This window comes from Eschscholzia californica, unplaced genomic scaffold (assembly GCF_041429995.1).
Source record: "Eschscholzia californica isolate CP2 unplaced genomic scaffold, dmEscCali1.0.p SCAF_5, whole genome shotgun sequence".
In the NCBI taxonomy this organism is placed as follows: Eukaryota; Viridiplantae; Streptophyta; class Magnoliopsida; order Ranunculales; family Papaveraceae; genus Eschscholzia; species Eschscholzia californica.
Genome location: NW_028238472.1, coordinates 4,056,531 through 4,076,808, shown reverse-complemented (window position 1 = coordinate 4,076,808; position 20,278 = coordinate 4,056,531). Strand labels below are relative to the sequence as shown.

General features: G+C 36.2%; 1 protein-coding gene and 2 non-coding genes across 3 annotated transcripts; all 3 read left to right on the top strand.

Annotated features, from left to right (window-relative positions):
* The first annotated feature begins 663 nt into the window (after positions 1–663).
* On the top strand, positions 664–10,235 carry NADK2 (NAD kinase 2). Its single transcript, XM_086643900.1, has 8 exons — positions 664–1,093; positions 1,614–3,521; positions 5,147–5,268; positions 5,374–5,515; positions 5,699–5,923; positions 6,180–6,254; positions 9,174–9,275; positions 9,846–10,235. Exons 1-8 carry the CDS (start codon positions 824–826, stop codon positions 10,047–10,049), a joined length of 3,048 nt encoding a protein of 1,015 aa, XP_086500026.1. The 5' UTR covers positions 664–823; the 3' UTR covers positions 10,050–10,235.
* A 1,458-nt stretch (positions 10,236–11,693) lies between these two features.
* TRNAY-GUA (transfer RNA tyrosine (anticodon GUA)) lies at positions 11,694–11,785 on the top strand. Its single transcript is given in 2 exon segments — positions 11,694–11,730; positions 11,750–11,785. It is a non-coding gene; the product is annotated as a tRNA-Tyr (tRNA).
* A 2,005-nt stretch (positions 11,786–13,790) lies between these two features.
* On the top strand, positions 13,791–13,882 carry TRNAY-GUA (transfer RNA tyrosine (anticodon GUA)). Its single transcript is given in 2 exon segments — positions 13,791–13,827; positions 13,847–13,882. It is a non-coding gene; the product is annotated as a tRNA-Tyr (tRNA).
* Positions 13,883–20,278: the final 6,396 nt, after the last annotated feature.

Here is a 20,278-nt window from a genome sequence, read left to right as displayed (position 1 = left end):
GAACACAAGGTATGTTCTTACGAACAGAAGGCCTGCTCATGAGAACATACCAGATCTGTTCTCACAAACAATGGTCTGTTCGTGTGAACATACCAGACCTCTGGCGAAGGTTTCCCTTCGCCCGGAGTGTTAGAGAGAGGGGAAGAGTGAAAAAAAAATTTAATGTTTGAAGGTCGCCACCTTCGCCGGAGAAGACGATGAGGTGGCAGAGAGAGAGGAAGAGATGTAGGAGAGAGAGTTGATGACTGGTTAACGACGTTTTAACGATAACTGAAAAAATGTGTCATCTGAGATTTTTTGATAAAGTTAGGGGCTAGGCAGGAAAATGGTCACATGGGACTATTAGGAAAATAATCTTAAAATTAATAATCCTTAAAATTAATAATGTAATAAATTTGTCGGGTTTTAGGTCTCTTTCATGTTGACAAGCTTTAGGACTCTTTCATTCATGGTTTAAATTAAAAGGTTATCGTACTCATCACATTTTTATGATGTATCAATGCCTTGTAACGACTAAGATCGTAGTCGAATTCTCAAAAAAAAAAAAAAAAAAAAAAAAAAAAGGGATTGAAGTACTATAAAGTTTACCAAAGTAAAATGTTCTCCTATCCAAAACCTGTACCTTGGATTTTGGTGGACAACAATCGCATTCGAGATGGTGGTGGGCCATTCCCCCCGCCCTCACTCTCTTTCTCTCTCTCCAGGAAGAAGAGAAAGAAAGAAACTCCGACAGAAAGCTCGCTCCTTTCTCTAATCGTTAAATGGTAATTAAACTCTCTTGATTCCTCCTCCTCCTCTTGATCGATCGTAGAGAGAAAGAGAGATGGTGGTGGTGGTGGGTTGTGGCTGTATTTGCCAATCTCTTCATCATCATCGTCATCAGTTATTTCTCCAATTTCAATGTGGATTTGGATTTCATTCACAAAAACAACATCATCAGCTTCGACATAAACATTCCAAAGAATCATCATTTATTATTCCAATTGGGATCAGAATTGGGGTTTCTAATAGAAAGTTAGTAGATAGCATCTTCATCAGTAAAGCAGCTGGTTTATCTAGCTTCTTCTCCGAAATTGGTTCAGATTCACCTCAGGTAACTAATTGATAATTAAATTCCCTAATCACCTCAATTTTCATCCCTGATTTTACAGTTATTACTTGTACCTATGATTTGTTTAGGAAACTAAATTCTTGTCTCTAGTTACTACTCTAGTGAAACAGTACTTATTGCCCCAATTGGAGTCTGAAACCCTAATTAATGTCCCAATTAAAGTCTCATATCTTCTTTCAAGTGAAAATCACTGTCAATTTGTCATTACCCTTATTCTCTTATTACCAAATTCTTCAGTTTTGTTTTTCAATTTAGAATTTTCTTCTACATATAGGGACTTCTATTAAGATTTTAAAACAGTTTAAGTTATCAGATTAGTTGATACTGCTTATTTAATTAACTGATCTCATTTCTCTATAGTAAATTCCAAATTATGTAAATGTTCCCCCAAAACTGTGGTTATTACTACGGGTTGGTTTAGGTTTTGACCTTGTTGTTTAATTTGTATGGTCGATTATGCGTTTTATTATTAATAATAGTCATGTTTTGTTGCATTTTGAAGATATTCCAGCCTCAAGATTTATCCGGACTCTCTTGGGTTGGTCCAGTTCCTGGGGACATTGCAGAAGTTGAAGCATATTGTAGAATTTTCAGAGCTGCTGAGCAGCTTCATATAGCTTTAATGGATGCGTTATGCAACCCAATGACCGGAGAGTGCTCAGTTTCCTACGATGATGATTCTGAATCCGAAGAGGATTCACCTCTTTTGGAAGAGAGAGTAGTAGCAGTTCTTGGATGCATGGTTGCTCTTCTGAACAAAGGAAGGGCAAACGTTTTATCTGGGCGTTCTGATTCCTTTCGAGCGGAAGATGTTAAAATATCAGAGGATAACTTACCTCCACTTACTATTTTTAGGACTGAGATGAAAGGGTGTTGTGAAAGCTTACAAATTGCGCTTAAGAGATACTTGCGGACACCCTTGGATGCCCGGAGTGTAAATATTTGGAGAAAATTGCATATGTTGAAAAATGTTTGCTATGATGCTGGCTTTCCCCGTGGGTTTGATTGCCCTTGTCCAACACTCTTCGCGAACTGGGCTCCAGTTGGCTTGTACCCGACGAGAGAAGGCCAAGTATCCAAAAATAGTGAAGTTTCTTTCTGGAGAGGTGGCCAGGTAATAGATGAAGGGTTGAAGTGGTTAATTGATAAAGGGTATAAAACTATTGTAGATCTTAGAGCAGAGGTTGTTGAGAATGAATTCTATCAAGAAGCACTAGAGAGTGCTGTTTCCAGTGGAAAAATTGAAGTGGTAAGACTTCCGGTTGAAGTTGGAACAGCGCCTTCCATGGAGCAGGTTGAGAGATTCGCTTCCTTGGTGTCTGATCCTGATAAAAAGCCACTTTATCTCCATAGCCAGGAAGGAGTTTGGAGAACTTCTGCTATGGTTTCAAGATGGAGGCAGCATGTAGCGCGTTCAGGATCGGTTTCTGTTCCCAAACAAACGACCAGGCTTAGTCAATTTCCAGCATTAGGTGAAAAAATTGAAGCGAACGTACAAACTCCTTTGCTCTTAAAAAATGAAAATGGTTCGCTGGTGGAAGAGCTAGAATTGACTAATTCCTCAACTGGGGTATCCGTTCAAGAAGCAGAACAAAAAGGAAATGGATCCCATCATACCTCTACTATTGGATCTCCCCAAGATACTGTATCATTACAAAAAGGTGGTATCACTGACATGGTATCTCGTCCAAAAATCTATGCGGATATTGACCCAATGAAAGCTCAGGTTCCTGCCTGTGATATTTTTTCCAAGAGCGAGATGTCTGGTTTTCTCAGAAATAAGAAAGTATCTCCCCAAGTTTTTTTTAATTACCGAAGGAAAATGATGGAGGAATCACTGATCTTAAGAAAGATAGGTGCGGTGACAGTTCAGGAGAATGAAATCCTTAGCGATGCTCCGACATCAGTACAGATAGAAGCAGAAGGTTCTGATGATGTAATATCTGAGGAGGGTGTATCTTCAAAATTTAATAGTTCTTCTCTTAATGGAACTTATCAGTCTGGAGAAAGTCATGTTTCTTTTAGTGTAGGTTCAAAGAACTATGATGAAACAGACAGGTACATTAAGATCAAAAGTCAGAGTTCGTCCCACAATGGTGGAACTGTTAGAGAGGACCTGAAGAGCAATGATAAAGTTTTAATAGCTCCAAATGACAATGGCCTGGAGCTCGGAGAGGGGGATATGTGTGCTTCTGCTACCGGTGTGGTTAGAGTGCAATCAAGGAAGAAAGCAGAAATGTACTTAGTCCGAACAGACGGGTATTCTTGTGTCAGAGAAAACGTAACGGAGTCCTCCTTGGCATTCACTCACCCTAGCACCCAGCAACAGATGCTAATGTGGAAATCCCCACCTAAGACTGTATTATTGCTAAAAAAGTTAGGGAACGAGCTCTTGGAGGAAGCTAAGGAGGTAAATTTTTAGTATTTATTCTTATTCAACCGTTAGATTTTGTTGCAATAGTTGTGCGCGTTAATTATCTCTGTGGAGATTATGATAATTTTAATCTCTATGTAGTCTAGTAAACTGTTGTTCTTTGATGACGCACGTGTCATGGTTAGAAAATTGAACAATTTATGTATATTAAATGGGGGCACATGAGCCTGAAAACTTGGTCACATCAGGTGTGCAAATCCTGCTTTGGTGATTACACATTTATGTCTTGTTTTGGATTAATCATAATAACCAATTTTGGCTTAGAACAATTAAATTGGTAGTAGAAGCTATGTTAGGCTATTTTCTTAGTTGTACTAGCAATCCTTATTCTTTATTAGTCCTAGATTGGTAAATCATTTTTCAAATTACATCTGCAATTAAAACTTTTCTTGTATAGTACTATTAAGTTTCATGTAATGATGTAATCTCAGTCTCAAGTTCCAGAGGTCTTTTTTCCCTGTAATAAAAGGGCGGAACAATCAACCTATTCATGATGGAAGACCCAAAAGATTTTTCCGGTGTAACATTTCTGGTCCAGTAGAAGGTCTTCTAAGCTCTTTGAGCAGAATCATGCAGTTTTCGTCCTGGTTTGAGCCTATGTATGTCATCTCATGAAATTAAATATTTTGCAAATAAGCTGATTTTTACATTTGATATCCATATAGTGACTTCACTGTTCTCCTCTATCTGTTAACCCGAATAAGTTTGTTTGCGCCTTATTCTCTGGCCCACATTGAGATGTTCCAACACCTGATTCTTTTTCTAGATGAGCTCCTTCCCTTGTAGATCGCTACCAGCAAACATATTGTTCTCAAACTTTTAGTCCCCATGAAACGTGGATTTATTTATGAATGATGTGATTTTTTACTATGGTGGTCTGCATGACATGGATCTCATCCTTTTGAAAAGGATCCGAGGATGATACCCATGTTGGATCAGAAGTAGGGAATGTTGTGAGAACTAAAACTTAGTCATGTGTATGTCAAATATTTAGGGTTGAAGTGAATTTGGGAAGGAGGTAATACTAGAGTTCAAATGTACGAACTTATGGGATAATGTTGAATTCCCTAAAACTGGTCAATTCACCAATAGCTCAGAATGATGCCTTTTCCTGGTGTTTAGAGGGAAAATGTTATATCAATTTTGTCGAGTACATTGTGTCGTATGTGAAGTTAAGAAGTACACTCCCAATGAGACAGTAAGTGCTAAAAGATTATAGGTACATGACATCTGAGTATGCAATTCTTCATCGATGGGAATTGCATATATGTGGGCACTTGTTTCGGTAGCTACAATCAGATTTATAACCTTTTTTAAGTCCCCCCGCAATTATTGTGTACTTGGACTTGCACTCTTATGGTAAAACAGTAAAATATCAATGTTCAGACTCAACAATCAGCATTATGATTTATGACATCATCTTTTCATTCTTTCTCAAATTAATGGACATAGGACAATAATTTTCTTTCGATCATTCATTTATACCAGAATTCACAAATGAAGTGATATATTTGCATTAAAATTGTTTATTTAGTTCCTGTTGGTTTTGTTTATTTTCTACTTTAGCCATTTCATCTTAGTCTTCTCTATGTGCTATGTAGGTTGCCTCTTTCTTGTATTACCAAGAGAAAATGAACGTCCTTGTAGAACCCGATGTTCATGACGTATTTGCAAGAATCCCAGGATTTGGGTTTATTCAGACCTTTTATAGTCAAGATACAAGGTACTGAAAGGGATGCATCTGAATTGTCTTCGGTAATATTTATTATTTAAATATAATACATATTAAAGACTTTTTACTTACCTTCACAAAATGTCGTTGATTCAGCGATCTTCATGAAAGAGTAGATTTTGTCGCCTGTCTGGGAGGAGATGGGGTCATACTCCATGCCTCAAATTTGTTCAGGGGTGCTGTTCCTCCAGTTGTCTCATTTAACCTTGGATCTCTTGGGTTTCTCACCTCCCATACTGTATGCTCTCCATCTCCACTTTCAAGATTGTAGCTTTGTTTGATCTTTGAAGTTCAAAATGATAACTTATGGGCTTAAAATTGATTATCTCTATTTATTATAGAAGAAATTAAGAAAATAAGTCCCATATTAATCATCACAAAGTTAATGCAACATTTGTTTTACAAATCCTCTCTGCTGCAGTTTGAAGACTTTAGGCAGGACTTAAGGCAAGTCATTTACGGGAATAACACATTGGATGGAGTTTATATAACTCTCAGGATGCGCCTTCGATGTGAAATTTTCCGGAAAGGAAAAGCAATGCCGGGAAAAGTATTTGATGTCCTCAATGAGGTTGTTGTGGATCGTGGTTCCAATCCTTACCTTTCTAAAATTGAATGTTATGAACATCACCGCCTCATAACTAAAGTAAGAAAACCAACTTCTCTTGTTAAGCAAACTCATAACGAAATTCCTCTCTTGCATTGTAGCCTCGCATCTTATAAATTTTCATGAGAAATAGTTGAGTGCTAGATAACTATAACCTTATCAGTTTTATACTTTTATCTGTTCAATTGAAGTTTCATTTATTGTTGAGGTCATCCACCTTCGCTAGAATGCCCGCTCTACTATTTTCTTTGCAATTAGATTAGTGATTCTTGTATTTATCACCCATGTATTATAGGTTCAAGGTGACGGAGTCATTATAGCTACCCCTACTGGAAGTACAGCTTACTCAACAGCTGCTGGAGGATCCATGGTATGCCTGTACTTTCGCCCTTGGTTATATTTCATACTGTATCTGAAAGTATTTGAAAAGCTGAGAAATTTTAATGATCTTTTTACTAGTGGAACTTGTAAGAATATATTAGAAATACAGGAGTTTTGTTGTGAACTTGGTAGGTATGACCTCTTATTCTCCTCATGAACAACAAATGATTTGGATAGATGATATGGCTATGCTGGGTTTGCTTATCAGATTTCAAGTGAAAACCTGTATTTCCAAGCATTTTGACTGTTCCATATTCTTATAAATTACCTTGAAGTCTATTTATTCCCTGTTAATTTAAGCCCAAGACTTGGTTGTGTCTAGATCTTTATCAGCATTGAAGTCAAAATACCAAAGCATTTGTAGCTCATTTCATCTATCCTTACTAAAAAAATGATGATCGTTATAGCTTCTTATCTAAATCATAAAAAGAAAGAAACTATCTCTTCCTAAGTCTGTGTGTGTTCTAGTCTATGAACTACTTTAGTGGTTCTTGTCTTCTCGAGAACTGTTTGCTAGTCAAATTGCTCGTCTCTTTAGGTCATAGGTACTATATTGACTCTTGCTCACCCAACACAACTGTATGAGGTCACAATCACCCAAGCCCAACACAACCGTATGAGGTCACAATCACCCAACACGATCTTCTCGGTGAGCAAGAATTAAGGACCAAGTTTCGGAGAAATCCGGCTGATGACTGACATGCTCAGTCTACTCCTTTGTTTTGGTGGAAGTCAAGAGAGTCCGAAGTCCAGACCCTTGTGATTTTTGCAGAAAATGGAGAGCTGTCTACTAATAGCATGAACGAGTTGATTCTTAGTTTCCAGTCTCCCCGAGTGTTAAATTCATTTTTGTGGGCTAATACAAATAGCAATTTCTTAAGTTGATGAAAAGCATCAGAAAACATGATTTCTTTGTCGATTGAGTATCACAAGTCAAACTTAATTTTCTTATGAAAGACTAAAATAACAGTAATGTAGTTCTTCAAAGGTACAGTGGTAAAGTTATAATTACTTACAGCTATCTATAAGCTAATAATTCTAACTGCTAGGGATGTTTTAGCTCTTTTGTACCATTGGAGTAGGAATTCTAGTTGGGCAAAAGGAAAGTCGTTCTATGACTTTACCTCTAAATGGGGAGGAGTTAATGATGTAATTTCTTGAGGCTAGTCTGCCCTCTTTCATTGTACTATACCACTTTTTAATAATATAAATTCAAACTTTTCAAAAAATAAAATAAATGTTTGCGGTAAAACACCTTGCTTTTCTTCTTGGACTATTTAGATTTATCATCTACATTTTCATATTTACAACCGAAATTTGAAACAGAGCTGTTTTTAACCACTTGATAGGTAAGCACTAATCCTACCATGTTACCACCATTACCCAGTGAGTCACTACACCTGAATGTGGATTTATGAGTATCATATTACGGACCATGGGCTGCTTTTGCTCTAATATTAACCGAATGGGTGTTGTCGGTAGCTTACCTTCAAGCACTCCATAGATTCTCTAATTAGGACCCTCTTGTTCCTCCTTCAATAAACTTTAATATCTGAAGTTTTGAACTATTGGTATCTTCACCAGGAAAAAAGCCTTTCAGATCTGAGTATTAAGGAGTACTCAGGCTCAAGCGCTTTCACTCTCGAGCATTCTAGCACAGGGAAACAACATAAATGTGTGAAACCAGTTGAAGAAGATAAGTCCCTTGGATTGGTCCAGACGTTTTTGTTTTTATAGTTTTCAGAAAATACACAAATGAATACAATTGGTGGAAAAAATTAGACAAATTAATTATTCTGAAGGTTGTTAGGGGCGAAAAGCGTAGCGCAACGAAGGAGTCTACAGTTAGTGGTGCTGGGAAAGTGGGTCGGTGATGGGCGAGTGGCGGCACCCCTAAATTACACATATATGGTTATATTACACGTGATATACATTATACATAATAGGCAACTAAATCACCTGATTAATGAACAACTAAATCATCTGATACATGATATACTTATTAGAATGACCAGATATCTAACTTCGTTACTGTCCCAACAAAAGGCGCTAAATCAAAAATCCGGAGGAGGAAATATATACTAGACTCTTTTAGCATGGCGTTCAAGGTGTTGTCTTTGACAACATAAAATATTTCTAATTTATCCTCTTACTCTAGGCAGATAGTGTGATCATCTGTTTCCGATGTTTAGTATCATGTGTTTATGTGAAGTACAAGGAAACTCTGGAACGTGGACGTTGTAGAGATTCCAATCATTTGGATGTAGAAAAATAAGTAAATGTACTTAATGAGCATGTGGATGGAACGGAGGATACTTACAATGGTAATTATTCAATTGCTCCGTTTCCTCCTTTATTCTTCTGTGCCTCATTGTTTTCCCACAACAATGTTCTTACCTTGATTCAGTTCAAGGTGATTGATTCGTCTTCAGAGTTGTAATGTTAGCAATACTTTCATAGTGCATAATCTTGTTAGTAGAAAGAACCCCCGAAAGTGATCTAGCTGCACCTCATGTCGAATAATAACTAGGCAATATATTCAGTTCCGCAGATATGCCTTGGATGCCCTAATCTCATATTTTTGTTTCTCTTTGGGGTTTGCCCTAAGATTTCCTCCCTATTGCTCTCATATGTGGAACTTCAATTACGTTTCTTGTTAATTCGTTCTTTTATCCTTTATGCTTTCCTTACATATAACATTCATGTCCAAATTTATGTATCCTTATTCATATCTCATTAATAGCACCGAATAATCTTAGTTTCGTGTAAGTGGTGATCTATTAACTTCTATGTTGTCTTGTTTCAAGTAATTACCATCTAATCTTATCACTCTTTTTATTTGCTTATTATAATTGTTCTCTGTTTATTGATAGAAGGTATGACACTGTGCCTATAAATATGAATGCAGGTGCATCCAAATGTTCCATGTATGCTGTTTACACCAATCTGCCCGCACTCTCTCTCATTTAGACCTGTCATACTTCCAGACTCTGCTCAACTTGAATTGAAGGTGAAGTTTATTCATCTCTCTTATATTTTTGCACAAAAGCAGAGACAAAAGTAGCAGTTTTTCCACAAATTCGTGCATGATCTATAAGTAGAGAAGCCTCGACAAAGCTTTGATACTTTCTAGGAAGAGAACGAACAATAATCATTTTATATATTCCATTGTGAAGTAGCACTTGAAATTTACCTTATTCCTTATTTCCATCTCTGTTATTCTTCAAGTCCAAACAAATTGAGAAAGAAAACTGCCAAAATAGGCTTTAACCTTACCCATCATTGTGGAAACGATTGCCCGTTTCTTTGCTTTGATTAGCTTTTCTGCTATCAATTTTAGAATTCTCAGAATGAACGGATCTTGACACTTTTCTTATCCTTCAAAGGGAAATTATGTTATCTGATAGATTTAAGAGTCGGGATATATTTGTTATGGAGTATCCCGCAATTCTTTCAGTAAGAAATGTATTTGTTGTTTTTAAATCCCGCAATTTGTTCTTCCACTAAATGAGATTATGAACTTATAATGTTTAATGTCAACGAAATCTAACTCTGCTTCCGTTTCTTTACCTGTTTCCAGATACCTAGTGATACCAGAAGTAATGCATGGGTTTCATTTGATGGGAAGAGAAGACAGCAACTATCAAGAGGAGATTCAGTTCGAATATCAATGAGCAAACACCCACTCCCAACCGTCAACAAATCCGATCAAACATGTGATTGGTTCCATAGCTTAATACGTTGCCTTAATTGGAACGAGAGGTTAGATCAGAAAGCCTTGTGATAAAAGCATTTATAGTTAGTTTTTCGTGGTAAAGAGGAAAGAAAACCTAGATTTACCCATATACTGCTTATTACCAACCATTGCTTTTCTCTTGACATATTGTCTACTGTAAATACTCTGTACATAATTATTGTTAAGTTCATATTCTGAAAACAGAAATAGAGAATTTACTTATTATAGCTTAAATTGAGTTTCATTCTCCACCTATTACATAATAAAATTAGGTCAATAATATTTTCCACTGTTCCTCATTCTGCACCATATTGAGGAAGGGAGGTGTATAATTTTAGGGTTGTTGAGAAGAAGAAGCTCTGTTGATCATTGTAATTTTGCTTTTTGAAAATAAAGAAATTACATTTTGTCATTTTTTATGTGGAGCATGAGGCTGAATAACATGATGTCTTGTCTTCTCGTATGTCATCGGTTACTTCTATTGCTTCTTCTCCACTTCTTGCGATAACTGGTTTTGGAGTAGCATGGCAGAGGACAGTATTTCGACCCAAAAAAGAATTATGCTTGATGCTGAGGCAAAAAAAATTGGACGCATGAAGAAAAGTAGAACATCTAGAAGTTTCGGGTAAAAGTTGCATTTTCGGGTTGTGTTGCACCTAAAAATTAGGGTTGATTCCGTTTTGGCCCCCGATTTGTGACCAACTCGCCGTTTTGGCCCCCAATTGTGTCCGGCAGTTCGTTTTGGTTCCAAAAAATTCCTAAATGGATCCAAATTTTTTTCAACCTCTCAATTCTACCCCCGTTGCATTTCTGTAATTTTTTTTCTTTGCATTTCACGATGACTACAAACATCTTGTGATTGGTCTACCAGGACAAACCTCGCATCCGACTGACCAGTGACCACGACGCAATCGACCGACAAAGGGAATCCTTTGCTGGAACAGCGAGGATTCAGAGATAATGGAGGTAAAACATTTCAGAGAGAGATATAGATTTAGCATACAGATGAAAGAAATTGTAGTGGTGGTGGGAGACGAAGAAGACCTCTTGTTACCCCTGAAAATATGACAAAATCTACAATTTTTGTATAAAAGTTTGTACCCTAACTTTTTTTGTTTCTGCAAAAATGATGACCCTGCTTTATTCCGACATAGTAGATTTTTTTTTTTGTTGAAATACCCGACATAGTAGATAACTTTCAAGTTTTCTTTAGGGTGTTTGCAATAGTAAAGTTGGCACGTATCTCTTTATTTTTTACTATTTCCACAACACCAAATTGATTAGTACTGAGTCCTTCTGTTCTCTTCCTCGGTCGCTTTATTATCTCAATCTCTCTTTGATACTGTTGACCAATAAACGTCTACTGTTTTTTGGTGCAGTTTCAATGGTCACGTAAACCATGACTTATTGAAAATGTATTATTAAGAGTATAAATAACGGTATGTAAGGTATTTCATCCTTAAGATATATAAAGGTGTAGGAGTGTCTAGTTTAATTCTAGTAAAAATTATGAGCATATTTCATCTTTAAGATATATCAAGGCCAAAGGAGTTTTGGCTTGTGTATAATTTCTATGATGAAAGTCGAAATTCTTAACAAATTTTGACCAATGTCCTAGTTTGAGTTTATTTATTTCTATATTGGCTTGGGTAGCCCAATCCATAATGTTAAATTAAAAACCACAATACAAATCCGACCTTAGCTCAGTTGGTAGAGCGGAGGACTGTAGTTGGTTAACTGTGCAGAATATCCTTAGGTCACTGGTTCGAATCCGGTAGGTCGGAAATCTCATTTAAAGGTATTGCCGATTTTGAATCTCATTTACACCGCCTGTAATCTTAGGACCATTATTTCTGTGACAGTTTGCCTAGATGGAAGTTTTGCAAATTTTCTTATATTATTTATATCAACTATGGTTATTCTAATGTCATTCTATAAATTAAATATTAGTTGTCAAACATATGTTCCGCGAAACATTTTTCCTAGTTGGAAGTTTTGCAAATTTTCTTATATTATTTATATCAACGGTAGTTATTCTAATGTCATTGTATAAATTAAATTTTAGTTGTCAAACATATGTTCCGCGAAATATAGCTTTGAAGCTATGTTTACAGTGGTGCGGCTGAAAAAAAATGGTCCAATGCGAAGTTTTATTCGGGATCTTTCGATAATATAAGACGAAAAATAATTTTCTATATGTATCATAATTAACAAAAAAAAATTACGTTGGCTACATAATAATGTTTTTTGAGCTACAACGAAGTTTTTTTTTGTAATGATTTGGTTGTTCGAATATTATACGATGATACATTATTTGAGGGGCTTCCAATTTCTTCAATTTTTCTTGTCGTTGGTGGTCCAGTGCCGTTGCACCTATGGCACCCAATCTTCCACGCCCCTGTATATTTAGGATTATATTTTTCTCTTCGGCACATTATTACGTCAAAATTTTATTAGTTGAGTAGAATATAATCCATGTATAATACAACTCTACATGCAAAAATTGAAATAAAAGAAGGTGGACCAAACTTTCGAAACATTTCTAGAATAATGTAAAATAATGCGGAATTTCCCCATTAAGGTGGAACAAGAATGAGTTTATAGAGTTCTAAGGAATGTTCAAGATCACTCTTTCTACTACAATCTTTGCCTTTTGGATTCCATTCCTTATAAGTAGTCATGCTTAGTTCGAGTTTGTTCTACCAAAAAAAATTTTGTTCAGCCATCTCTCTTTTTTTTTTTTTTTTCATTTTTTGTTTCCTATGCTAAATACAAGCTATAAGGTATTGGAGGAAACTAATTAAAACGTATAATTAGAGCTTAAATATGTAATGAAATTAATCAATGGTTGCTCACAAAAACGTCAGAACCACCTCAGTTTAATTTTCCCTCCCAAGTTCTAACAGAAAAATCGAATAAATATTTCATACTCATCAAATCCTTCAAGAACTATTAAAACTTAGTTTCATGTTTGTTTCTCCACTCAATTATTGGATAAAAGAACATACCTTCAGAAGTTATGTCCAAACTAGCAACCCATATAAGTGGTGAACTTTGTTTTAGCATGTTTGGATACCAATATACTTTCTCTATAACTATTTATTACTATTTCTGTGAGATTTATTCATTTTTGTGTTTACTTTAGTAATAATTTAGTGAGACTTCAGTTTAATTTAAAATACTTTAGATCTTTAAAAGAAATATTAAGATGATCGCATGTCAACACAATCATGTCAACGTTTATTGTTATTAGTTAGAGTTCTTATAAGCTCGAATATATCATTTCCAACTAATTATCAAGAAAAAAACAAAAAATGTACTTCATTCGAAAATAAAAATAAAACAAATATTAAAGAGTATTATTATTTTAATCTTTCCGCGAAGTCCACAATTATCAGTACGCTGGGCAGAGCTGGTCGATCGCGGGCAGGTCTTGGGGTTTCTAAATTACTTGCAGATACATGGTTAAATTGCATTTAACATGATATACATTATAAGCAATAGGTCAACTAAAAAAGTTAATAGCTAAATTGGCTGATGGATGATATATACATTTGTAGAGTATAGTTACACGAATGACCAAGCACCAATTTTGCTTATCGTCACTACATAACAAAAGGCACTAAATCAGAAAACCCGAGGAAGAAAATAAAATATATATTAAGGTGTTTTTGCAAGATTGGGTGGCAAAACCATAACACTAAATTCAAGCATCTTAGCAACTGAGGAGATACTGTGGCTTATAATTATTAGGCCCTAATATTATTACATTCATAATATAACACAAATCCGACCTTAGCTCAGTTGGTAGAGCGGAGGACTGTAGTTGGTTAACCTTGCAGAATATCCTTAGGTCACTGGTTCGAATCCGGTAGGTCGGAACTTTTTTATGCATTTCTCCGTGGTGGTTGACGGCAAGATAACATTCAAGTTCTACACAAGAAGATCGCCAATCTTCAATCTCTGATGCTCCAAGTGACACAACACCATTTGAAATATTCACTTTTGAACCCCAAAGTTATCTCGAAACAGAACATATTTAAGCCGAGAAGCACTGTGTCTTCAGTAGGGAAACACCAATAGTTGAAAAATTGTTGGAGAACCAATGGTGCAGAGTAAGGGTGAAGATGGTAGGGGTGGGAAAAAGATCCGGAAGACCGCTATCCGACCGAGATAAAAAGTGTCCATGGACACCCGATGGTCATAACGGTCAGTGTCCGACCGGCCCGAAAGAATTGGCGGACGGTCACGGTCAAAATTCTATGTCGAAGGACCGACCGCTGACCGACCGGTACGAATGACCGAATAGGTTGACCGACTAAACTGTCCTCATTTTTAGAAGTTGACCGTTCAATTTTATAGACATATGAATATATGATGATCGTTGGCTATAGTCATATAGTCCTCTGGAAGACCAAACATTAGTGCATGGCTTAATTATATCTTGTCAAATGATGATCCACTGTGTTTTTTCTTTTTTATATTTACTTTTGATTTCTTGGCTAAACATCTTCATTTGTAAGTAATTTTGTTTGTGGTAATAAAAATAAAGTTCTGAATTAAGTAAATTTATTGGAAAGTCCGGACCGAGACCGTCCGGTGTCCGACTGGACCGGTAAAATAAACGGTCTTGGACGGTCAATGGACAAAGAATTCTTGAGAGTGACCGTCCGAGTCCGCCCGAGTAAATAGGTGGTCACCAACAGTTTATGTCCGAGTCGACCGGTTCGATGAAGTTAGGGTCCGATACCGACCGGTCCGGACCGATTCCCACCCCTAGAAGATGGTGATACCACCATGAAAGTATTGGATCAAACTAAATTTGTACTGGAAGAACCTATTAAGTATGAACCTAGTGCTACCTCAAATAAAGTACTGCATCAAACGGACGAAGGAGAGAGAGTAATTGGTTAGCCATTGATGGTCGAGCTTGAACACATGGAGGATGGAGGTCCCAAGCGCCACGCGAACTTCATGAGTATAGAGCAATTGAAAGGTCACTTGTATCACCAAGTGATGGAAGTGAACTTTAACCAGATCTGTTGATTGGATGCTTATAGAGACCTCAGGTGAATTTTCATTGACACGAGCCAAGAAAAACCCCGCCCGCTTATAATATTTTATGAGGGAGCTTTTAGATTTATGTATTTGCCATCATGGCATTATGCACTACGGCACTTCGTGTCCACTTCTATTTTAATGTATTGAGCATCCGTTTTTATGCACAACCAAAGCATTTTTTTTTGAATTGTTGCCTCGAACCCTCACAACCAAAGCATTGGGGAAAGCAGAATGCACAACTGAGTTGTGTATTGTGTAATGTGATGTTTACCACATAATGCATCTAAAATTACGTGTAGTACGAGGAAAAATGTACTGAGGTAAATGCTACATACAATCGGGTTTATGCACTTTAACCGACAGCAAATAATATGACATTTGGCTGCTAAACCTGACTTGCTCCTCGTTTTTTTTTGCTTGGCTGAAGACCCTTGCCCATTTAAGGTTCATTTTTGGACTATTTGCCTAACCCACCCTTACTATAAATACACCATCAACTGTGGTAGACTCAGTTTAGGTTCAATTGTTCAAAATAGAATGAGCACAATCGATGGAATCGTAATGACTCATTTGTTTACAATGTGCAAGGCCAAAAAGAGTCGTTTTACAAATTTTGGGGTGTTAGCGATGCATGATTGAGAATCTCACGTTTGCAAGTCGTGCAATATTAAAAGTTTAGAACCGTAGTTTTTCATAAGAGCTTGCTTAGCTTTTGACAAATCTCCATATCTGATTTATGTGGGTGATGTCTATTTGAATCTCATTGTATAAACTAATTTCAAATTATCAAACATTATTTTTTGAATCTCATCGTATAAACTAATTTAAAATTATCAAACATTATTTTAGATAAGATACCCAATGAATATATACATCAAACATTAATTTATGTCGGTGATGCTTATAATTACAAAAAACTACACACATTTTTTGTCAAAATTTCTACAGCTATATAGAATGTAGTCTGTGTAATACCACTTGACAAAGCATAAATAGAACCCAAAGAATTTCCAAAATTGTTCGGATATCAAATAGAATGAAATGTCTTTCAACAAAAAAATGAATAGAATGAAATGTCAAAAATAATTTACTTAACTATTGGTTTGAGCATTAATGGTGAATTTCCTGGAAGTTTCTAGTATACGATAAAATGTTGTGGAATTTCCTTGAAGTGTGTAGATTTTTGGAGTATGTTTAAGAGCTCTTTGGAATTTTCTTGAAAAAACTCGGTTACGGAATGATTTTAATGTTTTATATAACTCTTGTTTCTTATTTCTTATAAGTAAACACATTTTTTCACTTCCTACCCTAACTATGATAGTTTAGGTTTCTTATATCTGTTTCTCATTTGTGTTATTTATGCTAAATACAAGCTTTTTAAGTAAGGTGTTGGAGCAAACTAATTAAAAAGTTAATATCCTAAATACCTTTTGTGACTGAATGGGGTCAAAAGACAGTAATAGTTTCATCACGAACTACCTTTTCTATAAAAGTTGGGAATCAAGATCATCTTCAAAAAAGAGAGAATACTTCAACGGGGAGTACTTCAATAACCTTTCTTAACGAGCTAAACCTTGTAGTTGTAAAATCCTTCATATCTAAAATAAAAATTTCTTTGTTAATTACTTTATGTTGGTCTTATCAAAATTTTTGTTTTTAATTAGCCCAATTTTTTTAATGATCAATAAACTTCCCTAGTTAATTAAGTTAAATATATATGAACTCTTAGTTAAATAATAAAGACTTGAAGTCTTGTGGAAACAGAATATTTGAGAGGAAGAATATTTATTTCATATACATCACAAATCACAATCACAAAGAACAGATGTTCTAGAATTTCCTAAATTGAAGAACAAGGATTGTGAGAAGAATACTATTACGAATTGCAACAAATTTGTTGTCGAGGCAATAGAAAAACAGGAAATTAGTTCCAAGACTTAATTTGAAACTTTTTTTTAGTTAAAAAGGCTTAAAACCCTAAATTTTGAAATTTTTTTTTGTTAAAAACCCAAATTTTGTATTTTTTGTTAAAAACCCAAATTTTGTATTTTTTTTGTTAAAAATCCAAATATTATATATTGTTTGGTTAAAACCCCCAATATTTTTTATAAAGGTGTTGCAAGGCGTTGCAAAACAGTTGTAAAGTTGTCGCAAGGCGTTACAAAGTTGACGCAAAGTGTTGAAAATTAAAAAAGTATTTAAGGAGCTATGAAGATTAGAAAAACTTATGATTTGCTAACCAAAGTCCAAATATTTTAGAGACTTTTGACTAAATTTCCCATCTAAAAAACTTCACAATTCAAATGGTATTTCGATATTTAATAGTCACCTCAAATATATGGATGGGGGAGGCATGAGAATGTCAAGTTCATCACAATAAGTCTTTAATTGAAAAAAAAATAAGAAAAACAGAAGAATTATCTGAGAAAATGGCAAGATATTTTTTCCGAGTTGAAACATGTGAGCATGATTAGACAGAGTATAATGCTCATTTATATTTTTCATATCAATAATGCGGACGCATCCCATGCAATTTTTCTTAATGTCTTCAGCAACAGAGTTACAAATCGAGTTGCGAGCACAACGTCACATCGGATCCATAGAACAACGACATAGGGATACGCTTATTTGAATAAGGTACCATTGATGACCGATGAAGCCCTTCTTATTTTTTTGCAATGAGGGTTCAGACATGTTGTGGGTCCATTGAACATAGTCATGTAAAGTTGTCCGACGGGTAAATATAGTACGCATTTGGTTGAAGAACGATGCACCACTCAAATCAATAAGAAAGGAGTCGTTTGTCACCATAGTGTACGACTGTACGAGAGAATAGTCGATTTAGTAGTCATAACTATCAAAAAGAAAATGAAAAGTCACAGAGTGAATTCAAAATAGGAAAATTGAAAGTAGTAAAATGAAAAACGATCTTGCGAAGTGAAAGTAATAAAAATGAAAAGAAAAATAAATTGTTGCAGTTGTTGTTGTTGGAATGATGAGGATAGATGGGACAATTTTCAATTCGCGCGTGAAGTAGATGATAATGTTGTTGTGTTGTAAGGGTAGTAAAGCGGACCCTAAGATAGTCATAGGGTTTCATAAAGACCCTGAACAAAAGAACAAGAAATGTAAAGTCAGATTTCTTGAAGAAACTAGAGAAGATTAGAGATTTGACTGTTAATAATGGGATTATGAAAGTGAGACAAGACGTGAAGGAAAACAAAAAAAATATGACATTTGGCTGTGCTAAACCTGACTTTAGCTTGCTCCTCATTTTTTTGCTTGGCTGAAGACCCTTGCCTGTTTAAGGTTCATTTTTGGACTTTTTGCCCAACCCACCTGTTAGAACTAAAAGTCGCGGAAGCTATCGAACCTACTTAGAAATTGATCCGACTATGAAGATTAATCGAAAAAGCTAAGCCAAAAATCAAATATGCAAACAGAAATTAACGAGGTTCGGCCTAAAGCCTACGTCCTCGGGCGAACAAGAAATCTTTATTGAAGGATAGATGAAGACGACTAACACAACCCGCAAGTTCGTCCCAAGATGGTACCGTATAGAATTTAACCTTCTATACTAGATCTTCGACAACCGAGAAATTAAACACCGCTCAAAACTATGAACAAAAAATTTCTCTCTCACTTGCTTTCTCTCTTTAGCTCTCTCTAAAGAAGAGTTGTTGTTGCTTGTGTTGGTGTGTTGATTACAAAGCACTCAACCCCTATTTATATATATTATAAGCCAAAAAATTGGAAACTGCCTATTGAGCCAAAAAATTGGAAACCATCCCAATTTGGAAACTGCCTATTGCTGCCTCTTAAACCTCCTCTTCAATTTTTAGAAACTGCCTCTTACAATTCTCCACCTCGTACATAATTTGATATACTTCAAATTTTGGACGAACACCAGGATACTCCTTGTAAGATATATCTTCCTTTTGTAACTTCATCCGACTGCACCATATGACCATGGTTGCCTACGTACCCTTTTACAGGATCAAGCCTACCGTAGTTCTACCAACCCTTCACATAAAGATTATCTTGTCGCCATTACGCCCCTTCGGGCAACTTAACACGAGCCGATTTGTAGCAATTCCAGGCAATGCTGAAACTTGCTACACGTCACCACTTTAGTCAACATGTCCGCGGGATTCTCATCTGTGTGTACCTTCATAAGAGAAACATCACCTTCCTCTATGACATCTCGTACAAAGTGATACTTGACATCGATATGCTTAGTACGAGCATGATGAACCTGATTCTTCGCCAAGTGGATCGCACTTTGACTATCACACCATACATCCACGCACTCCTGCTTAATCCCTAGATCATCCAGAAGACCCCACAACCACAATGCTTCCTTCACACCCTCGACCATAGCCATATACTCGGCCTCCGTAGTAGATAACGCAACTGTAGATTGTAACATCGATCGCCAACTAACTGGAGCACCATGTACCTTAAATACATAACCAGTAGTAGATCGTCTTCTATCTAGATCGCCAGCATAATCCGAGTCAACATAACCGCTTACCTGACATGTGTCTCCACCAAAGCACAAACCCGTATCAACGGTACCCTTTAAGTACCTCAAGACCCACTTCACAGCTTCCCAATGTGTCTTCCCTGGGTTTGCCATAAACCTGCTAACCACACTGACCGCCTGTGAAATATCTGGACGAGTACACACCATAGCGTACATCAAACTGCCAACTGCACTAGCATACGGTACACGATCCATATGATCCTTCTCCACCGTAGTAGTGGGAGATTGTTTTCCCGAGAGCCTGAAGTGTGGTGCCAAAGGTGTTGACACCGCCTTCGCATTCTGCATCCCAAACCGAGAAACTACTCGTTCGATGTAACCTTTCTGATTCAAGTACAGTTTCTTACTTGACCGCTCTCTCTTAATCTCCATTCCCAGTATCTTCTTTGCAGCGCCCATGTCTTTCATCTCAAACTCTTGACTGAGTTGAGATTTCAACTTATCTATCTCCACCATGCTTCGAGAAGCAATAAGCATGTCATCCACATACAAAAGGAGATAAATAAAGTCACCTTCGCGAAGTTTCTTGATGTATACACAACAATCATAGTCACTTCTGCGAAAACCATGCTTTAGCATGAAAAAATCAAATCGTTTGTACCATTGGCGAGGGGATTGTTTTAATCCGTAAAGAGATTTCCTCAAACGACATACTTGATTTTCTTTGCCC